Below are 9,310 nucleotides of genomic sequence, written 5' to 3'. Positions count from 1 at the left end.
TCCTCTAACATTCTAGTTATTTTTTTATTTCCCGTGAACAACAATGCAGGAACAGTTAACTGTTAGTGCAATTTTACATTTAAAGGCAACAATCTCTCAAAAGCAATATTTATTTCTACCCAGCATTAATCAAACAGTAGATTTGGCGTCAGACTTAAAAACGTTTTTTAAAAAAAATCATACATTATATATATAGCCAAGAAGCTAAACAAAGCATTTTAAAATGGTTTTAACATTGTTATCGCTCTACCTCACGCAAGTTTAATATTAATAATTTAAAATTTTGTAATTAAACTGGTTTTAATTATAGCAAATTAAACTCATACTGATTTGGATCTCGAAACAGCAGGAGCAAAAACACAGAGCCGGAACCCAAGATTTGAGGCTTTGTTTCAACCGACCGGCATTGCAGGGAACCAACCGGAAACGGCGGCTCTAGCGTGAGTTGTGAGCGGCTGTGGATTTCGTTACCAACTTTCGCCGTCTTTGAGTGATATTTGGCGTCTTGCGTAAGTATGTTTCGCATTTAAAACGCTCCGCATGACTCTATAACTAGTGCTGACCAACTGGAGTCGCTGAGATTAAAGCCCGTGTCGGCTAACACCGAGTAGCTTTGCTCGCGTTAGCATTAGGACCGGACGCGCCGAGAGCGACTCTGTTTTATTCTTTAGGTCGTAAAACGTATATTTTTTTCAAAAAAGGCGAGAGAATGTGCTGATACACATATAAATTGCTTTAAAACTGCCTTTCTGGGCAGCCTGGTGTGGAGGTGTCAACAAAGGAAGGCGCACTTCCGTAAATAAGCTAAAAGGTAAAAGGACTCGGTTAGGAGGTCCGCATGTTTCCAACCAGAAACTTCGTTCTTTGGGGTCAGTGTCGCCAGATAGAGTCAAGGTTTTCCAGCCCAAAAATCTGTTAAAAACCGTGACAAAGCACAAAAATCCATCCAATCAAATAATGTTATATTTACTTTATGGGCGGGCCTGAATGCACATCTATATGCGTTTTTAAAAACTGCAATCCAACAAAACCCGGCCAGAGTTCCTTTCCTAAAGACAACACAGCACAGCAGGAACAAATCCAGGGAGAGTAACGTAACACATCCTCCCCCCTACATGTTTGCAGATCAGATTAACTTCAAAACAACCTTTGTCTCACATTCTGAAACACAAAACTATGATCAATATGCACACATAAAAATGCAAGGCTTAATTCTTCACAACATTCAAAGTTATTAGATTTACTATGACCGTTATAATTTCTTGCCTTTATTACAAAATCCACTGTTGGCTGAAAGGCTGAACATCTGAAAGTTTAATTTGCTTCTTTTAACTATAATACAATCCATTGTGATTTGTGATCAGTACATTGTTGAGTAAAATTTCCCCAGTAACTGCTTAGAGCCAATGACTAATGATGAAATTATGACATTAAAAGGTTAATTCAAAAACCGCCAAACTGATTCCAAATCCACCCAAATTATGTCCACCAGCCCAAAGCTAATTATACCCACAAAATAAAAATGAAAACCTCCGTTTTGGGTGGAAGTCTTTCTAATCTGGCAGCGCTGTTTGGGGTCCCCTTCATCTCGTGCTCCTGTTACGGTTCCCATTGGGTAAAAAAATAAAGATTAGCATAGAAAGGAATGACTATTTTCTAATTACATTTTTAATGCTATTGTTAATGTCATTTCACACCATAACGACCAAATAATGTAGATTATTTTAACCCCCTTAAACACCAGCTTTAGTGATTACATTTTTTTGTAAAGAATAAATAACTCCAGACGGTGCATGCAAACGGACTTGAAATACTGGAAATTCATCGCAAGGACATTCAAAAAAGGAATTAAACATCAATGATGGTGTATTCTGAAATTAGGTTTTGAATGGCAGGCAATGGTACAAAAATAAAACTTTTACAAAGGACAAATTGAAGACTTAATTGAATAAGAATTCTCCCCAAGATGCAACCTGTCTTTTTGTTTTTTTGCCACACACATCGTCACAGGCCAGGTTGTGCGCTAATAAAACTAAACAGTCGGTCTGTGGTTGTTAAACGCCCAGCTCTCTAGGAGCACTGGTTTCTCTTTTGTCCTGCATGTTTCACGGTGTGCTCCATTTCTCCTCAGTGGTCGGCATTCTCGAACTTCGAGTCGTACATTACTGCATTAAAATGGGATTTTAAAATGCATTCTGAGGCTCAAGTTGGCTGCATTTGTACGATTGACAGTGGCTTTTGTGCGAGCATCCATGTTTTTCCTACAGTCCGACTTGAGGGAACCTGGAATGCAAAAAGCCGGAGATGTGCGAAATGTGCGACTCGCGAGTGGAAGACACCATGCGTCGCCGCTCCACCTCGCCTGACTCAAAGCATTACATCACGTCCTCAACAGCCACAAAGGGCTACAGCGGCCTCTTAATCACCATTTTATTTAAGTCATTAAGTCAGGGAAAATCCTGAAACAGGAAGCGAGTGGATCCTGAGGACCAAGATTGGAAACCAGTGCAGATTGGTGTAGTATAGATCGTTTTTTTTTTTTTTTTACAACTACGTCCCTGACCTGAGGACCTGAAATCTCCCACCCCCTTAGATTTCCTTTAAATGAAATATGTATAGTGATAATATAGTTAACAACACGTTTCCTGGCCAAACGTAACCTGGCCCGTCAGATTGATAATGTGCAGCACTCTCCATTCTTCAAATTATCAATCTGCTCCTGCTCCCATTGAATCCGTTTGGAGAAAGGAGGGACCTTCAGCAGAACTTTCCGAGCTAATTGGGAGAAGAGACACCTAGGGCCCGCCTACCAAAGGTTGATTTTAGCCAATCACGGCATCAAATGAAAATGTAAGCAGCAGGCGCCATGAGAAAAGTTAAGCTGGTCAAGGCACTTCTTGCTGCTCTTCTTTCAAAGATGAAATCGTGGATTCTGACCAGATGTGATAGCAGCAGCTACACAGGCGCCCTCCTGCGCTGCCATCTTTATGTTGGTTCGGCTGTGGACTGCAGCTCTTGCTTTAGTAACAGCTGGAATGTCCCGCCTTAATCCATAATAATGCAACGTGATTGGCCCAAACCGTTTTTAGTTTGGTCCTGAACATTTGAGGCGGGACAAGATTCTCGTGTGTTTGTGAACGCACAAATAAAAAAAAATGCATCAAGCGTGTAGCTTTTTGCTGCCAAAAGCTAAGTGTAAAAAGGTGTTAAAAAAACAGTGGCTATTATAAAAATGTTACTTTTCTCTGAATAACGACCATTGTTTTTAGGATGATGCTGACCGTGATAAAAAGATAACCTTTTTAATCTTTTCCCATTCAGACTGTCAGCCTAATCTCAGCAACAATGACGGACCGCTACAACATCCACAGTCAGCTGGAGCATCTTCAGTCCAAGTACATCGGTACAGGACACGCCGACACCAGCAAGTGGGAATGGCTGGTGAACCAGCACCGTGACTCGTACTGCTCCTACATGGGGCACTTCGACCTGCTCAACTACTTCTCTGTGGCTGAGAACGAGAGCAAAGCACGCGTTCGCTTCAACTTGATGGAGAAGATGCTGCAGCCATGTGGACCGCCAGCAGACAAACCTGACGATGCTTAGAGAAGCTTGGAGTCAGCTGACTTGAGTTGATGGACATGAAGTGTTTTCTGCTAGTAATGTTTGTGTAGTTCCCTTTAACAACAGGAAATCCCGTGGGAAAGAGAAGAGGACCATTCAAAGACTTTAATGTTCACCAGAGAAAAAAACAACAAGTCGTGTCTCAAACTCTGAAATTTTGTACTAAGTGTTGAGATATATTCTTGATGCAAGTTTAAATAAACTCATTCTGTTTTTTTTTTACTTGTAACTTAATTTGTATTTGATGCTTAGTTTAGTTACATTCTTAGTAGTCATTATTTTGCAATATGAAAAGTCAATAGGAACATTAAATGTGTAATAAAAAGAATTGCACAGAATTGAACTTTTGGCCTTAATTTTCCTGTAAGGATTTTTATGGCCAGAGCCCGTATTTACAAAGATTGTCAGCGAGCTCCCATCCCTGCCATGGAGTCTCAGCTTGAGAGGGATTTAGATTTTATCTTATGTGTTCCTAGTCATCAGTGGTGAGAAATTGATCAACTAGACTGGATTAAGAAACGTCATGAAGATGTAATTTAACTATTTAAATGACTAATTGTCACACAGCGTCAAAATGTTTGAACGCACCTTATTTACATCTTTATCCTTTAGATTTGCTTATGTTTACGCTCCATACTTTGTCTATTTTATTTTAATGGGCACTCACCTGTCAGTTTTCTACTGGGATTGCCTGTATTAGGGTTAGCGGTCGTATTTTGGGAAAGGCGGCCGACTTAAAATGGAGGAAAAAAGGTGGAGAAAAATGAACTGGACAACAGCGCATCTGTCTGCTCAGCTCCAAGAGGAGTGTTTAAAGGTTGATTGGTCCCTGGATCACGGTGCGAAGAGGCGGACTTTGAAGTGCATTGAATGTGGTATCTGCTTCCTTTTCTCTGATTTTATGTCTAAATAGCCTGGAAAGTGAGAAGTGCTTCACGCAGCAATCAACAGCCATGGAGGAGATGGCAGCACACGAGTAACCTTCTAGAAGACATCATGTACAATAGAGCAAATACTTACGTAACCTCTTGTTAAGAGTATGCAGAATTTCACAATATTCTAGTTTTCTGAGATAGTGAATTTGGGATTTTCATTAGTTTTCAGTTATAATCATCAAAATTAAAAGAAATAAACACTTGAAATATATCAGTCTGTGTGTAATGAACTAACATGCAAGTTTCACTTTTTAATTGGAATTACTGAAAAAAGAAATTTCCAGGTGAACTTAATTATATGACCAGCACCTATATTTATAAATTTTTCTGTCACTTCTTCCAATTCTAAGATTTTTATTAAGAGCTTTTTTTTGTGGTTCATATAAATATTTATCTGTGCTATATCCATTGTACATTTCTCCACTTTTTATTCATGGTTATGCAATATTTTTCCTATTGTTGGACTGGATGACAACCAGCAGCTAAAAAAAAAATCCTTATCGTGTCTGACATGCTGACATATCCAACATAAAATTCAGAAAGATTCATGAGCGATTTCCACAGCAATGAATGAATTATGTGCACAAGCATTGTGTGTGTGTGTGTGTGTGTGTGTGTGTGTGTGTGTGTGTGTGTGTGTGTGTGTGTGTGGTGAGGAGGGGGGCAGGAAGACAGTGTTGTCCGAGGCCCCGGCAAAGCCCTCAGCTGGCCTGGTGAGTGTTTAAAAATCACCATGCATGTAATGAATACATCCATATATAGTTTGGATTAAGTTGTTGGCACAGGCAATGAATATCTGCTGAAGTTACATGACAGTGGAGCAGTTTTAATTTTGCTCAGGGTAAATGTGAATATTTAACAGCCGTTTCTGGCAAACATTCCCCTCTGTCCTGGTGTGTGTTTCAAAAACAGCTCTTCTGAGCAAATGACTTAACAAGCTCGAGAAATTCAACACAGATGAGTTTGGTTGTCTATGAATAAAGTCCCTCAGAGTGTTCTAACAGAGCACCGGTGCTTTATTATCGATTATTTAGCCTTGTTTCCACTGCCCTCTGGTTTTCAACAATAACCAGTAACTTTGAAAACCAAAATAATATAACAGGGATTTAATTCAAAACATAAAACTCATACTGTGGAATCATTACACTAGTGATATATTTTAAAACATTTATCTTAATAATTTGGTCCTCAACCTAATGGTTTCTGCGGGGCTTGAGAAGTCACGGAGAAGACTGCTGACCTGACAGCTGTCCAGTAGTCAACGGCATTTTCCATTAAGGGTTATCCAGAAAAGGTCGTTGCTAAAGAAACTGGCTGCTCAGAGCGCTGGACCTAATGAAACTAATTGAAAAGAAACTGAGTGGAAGGAGAAAGGGTAAAAGAAGGTGAATGAGCGATAGGAATGACCAACTCACAAGCTGTGGCCTGCGGCTGGAGTCAGTGCATCAAGAGCCACCGGACAGACGACTCCCCGACACGGGCGACAGCCGTCAGTCACATTCTTCATGTTTAGCCAATCCAAAAGCAGAAGAGTTTTACTTGGGCAAAAGAAAAAAGATGGGAGTGATTTCCAGCTCTCCAAAGTCCTCTCTATAGATGAAATAAATGTTGCATTTCATTTGTATGTCAACTTTCCTTTGTCAAGAGGAAGACAAGAGAACACCAGAAGCAGCTGTGCAGACAAGCTGGAGGCTGAAATATAAGACATTAAAAATCCATTTCAATGGTCTTGTGTGATATTCCCATTTCCTGAGAAATGGAACAGAAGGTTTTCATTAGCTGTAAGCCGCAATCACTAAAACGAACAGAAACAAACACATTAATCAGTGCATGCTGCATTTCTGGATTTCATTCATATGCTTTTCGACTATTCCGATTTACAGAGCTGCAGCTGAGGCGGCCTCCCTCATACTAGAACATAAACACTAACAAGCCCCGTGCATAAAGCCCAGCTGAAGTTCAACGTCTATTTGACCCGGCAGAGTCAATGAAATGCGGCAACGCCAACGCGGCCGCTCGTGCAGGCCTCAGTAGGGCTGAGCTGCCCACGCACACTGCCAGTCCGCCGAGATCATCTGTGAGGGACCTACGGATCGCCACGGAGGGTTTGTCTGCCTGTCACCACGTCACCCAGTACGCAACAAAAAGAGCGTAATGACATGTCAAACTGCAGATTAACATGGTAGGGCACAGCTCGAAAAAAGACATCACTGAAATTGTTTTAATTATGCCGCCTTTGGTCTGCTTTTGAGGCGGCAGCGGGCAGAGGGAGGGTGAGGCATGCAACAAAACAGCAGAAGGTCTGACTTGCTGACTCAAAACATGCCGCCACACACAAATACAGACAGTGTGCCGGAGAGTATGTCATGCAGGATGACTCATTGCCGGATCTGGACACAGGTCAGCAGGCCCAAAGGAAAGTTCTTATGCTTCGCATCTTGACGGCGGCGTGCGGAGTGCGGTCGGTTGGTGTCGGCCTGTGCTGCTTTCTTAGCTGGGCGAGTATCCGCCATCTGTCCTCGCTGTGAGGCCGCGGCAGTCAGGGAGACGCTGGTGCCAAGCCAGACGTGAAACCGGCCGGCGTCCAGGCGCACAAACACGAGCAGACAGACGACGAGTCCCGGAAGCTGTACTCTGAGACCCAGAACCAGAAGTAAAGTCTTCCCAGCTTCTTTCAGGGTGTCTGACACGCATTTGGACAACAAAACTCTTTGGAAGAAGAGCCTGTTTTGCTTCTGCTCCGTAGCTATAAAATGTTTGCAGCCAAAGCCAAATTAATTCATAAAAAAAACCCCCACAATAACATAAATTTAACTTACATATTTATTTTTTGTCAACACAAGTAACATCTAATCAAACAGGGTAACTCAAATGATCAAATTGAATAAATAAACAAACACCTAGGAAAGGTTGACAGAACAGGGCCACATTGTGTTATGCTTTTTAATAACCTGACTGCACATTAAATAACCATAAAAAATATTCTAACTTAAAACTTAGCAAAACTGAATAAATACAATAAAAATAGAGCATAATTATTTCCCAACTAGGTCAGTCGGCATTAACAATCGCCGGCCCATATTATTATCAGGTGGACAATAATAGGGTCGGAACTCGAATAAATGACCGTCAAATATCAAAACATGTTTTGGAGCAATTGATAACAGAGAGGGTAATTTTATTTTGAAATACTAATTAATGAGGCAAATAAAGCTCTTCTTTATTGGCTCATTTTTCTCACCTAGGACAGAAGGGAAGGTGTGGAGGTATGTGAAAGCTTTCACCTGCTTCTCTACCTCTGTAGGCCTTCCTTTGGTTTGTTTCTCAGCTGCAACAACATTCTTACTGGCCAGGAGGGCAACGCATCAATATCAGGTTTAAAGATTTACAGGAACAAATTGTGAAAGTCTTAGGATAACAGGATACAGGAACCTTACTAGAGTCATGCAGGGGGGCTTGTTGGGGCACCGGAGACGGGGAGTGAAGGGTTCTGAATCAGAACATCTGTTTCCTGAGCAGAAAAAAGGATCTTCTAGAATAGATGTTACCTAGAACCAAGAGGAGGAAATAGGTCCAATAGAAGCTAGGGGAGGATCAGGGATGAGGTTTAGCTAAGCAAGATTCAATAGATTCAATTCTATTCAAATTATTTATATAGCGCCAGTTCACAACACGTGTCATCTCAAGGCAATTTACAAATTCATTCAGATCAGACAGACAGATTGGTCAAAAAGTTTCCTCTTTAAGGAAACCCAGCAGATTGCATCAACTCTTGACAAGCAGCATTCACTCCTCCTGAAAGAGCATAGAGCCACAGTGAGAGTCGTCTGCTTTGTGTCATTGACTTTGCAGCAATCCCTCATATTGAGCATGCATGTAGCGAGAGATGAGAGGAAAACTCCCCTTTAACAGGAGGAAACCTCCAGCAGAACCAGAACCAGCCTCAGTGGGAACGGACAGGTGCAGCAGAACATGCTGACTGCGAGGTGCAGCAAGAAAGTGAGAGAGCAGAACAGGCAACCGGGCCAGAACCACAACAGAATTAGGAAACGTTCACCAGAGCCAGGGGAGATAACGGATGAATAAGGCTGAGGAAAGGAATGAAAGGAGCAGGGGAGAGGGATAAAAGAAGTTGAAACAAAGAATGAGGGAGGTTGGGTAAGAACTGATCGACGAAGGGAGGAGCTATGAAAGAGGTAAGGATTATAGATCAGCGAGGTAGAGATGGGGGATGGAGAGTCATCTCCTAACTAAAAAACACTGTATAATATTTTTGTAGATGGATGAAAAAGTGTTGACTATTTAAAAGCCTTGATCGTCTAAAAATATCCAAATGTAGAAAAGACTCAATGGCAACAGGTCTAGCAGGAACTACAAGTGGCCCATTATCACGAGAAGATTCATCTTCCAGCGCTACAAAGCAGCTGAGGTTTGAGAGGACAGAGTTAAGGCCAAACAGACAGAAAAAAAAAGAGTAAAAAAAATAAGATTTTCTTACTGAAAAATAAATATTTGGCCTAGAAATATGCCAAGTTAAACTTTCAAAAGATTTGACAGAATGTGAATGAGTCTTGATTTGGCAAACAGTGGGACACAAGTGGATTGTTCACAGATAAAAGGCGATCATTTTCAGTCGGATCCATGCTACTCCCAAACGTACTGTCTCCCAGAATGTTTTTCCTCAAGCTCTTATATGAGGAAGGAAAAAGAGAGAATAGAGAGAACTAATTTATTTACAAGCATTATGGATA

The 9,310-nt window shown here is 41.2% G+C and overlaps 1 protein-coding gene across 2 annotated transcripts; it reads left to right on the top strand.

Annotated features, from left to right (window-relative positions):
• Positions 1-366: 366 nt before the first annotated feature.
• sf3b5 (splicing factor 3b, subunit 5) lies at positions 367-3,962 on the top strand. Of its 2 annotated transcripts, none has more exons than XM_012864997.3 (2): positions 367-509; positions 3,322-3,962. In XM_012864997.3, exon 2 carries the CDS (start codon positions 3,346-3,348, stop codon positions 3,604-3,606), a length of 261 nt encoding a protein of 86 aa, XP_012720451.1. In that variant the 5' UTR covers positions 367-509; positions 3,322-3,345; the 3' UTR covers positions 3,607-3,962. The 2 variants fall into 2 exon arrangements, with proteins under 2 accessions (XP_012720451.1, XP_021173409.1); XM_021317734.2 differs by having other exon boundaries at positions 397-513.
• The last annotated feature ends 5,348 nt before the right edge of the window (positions 3,963-9,310 follow it).

Source organism: Fundulus heteroclitus, chromosome 22 (assembly GCF_011125445.2).
Source record: "Fundulus heteroclitus isolate FHET01 chromosome 22, MU-UCD_Fhet_4.1, whole genome shotgun sequence".
Classification (NCBI taxonomy): Eukaryota; Metazoa; Chordata; class Actinopteri; order Cyprinodontiformes; family Fundulidae; genus Fundulus; species Fundulus heteroclitus.
The sequence above is the reverse complement of the archived record's forward strand: the minus strand, read 5'-3'. Positions and strand labels throughout refer to the sequence as shown.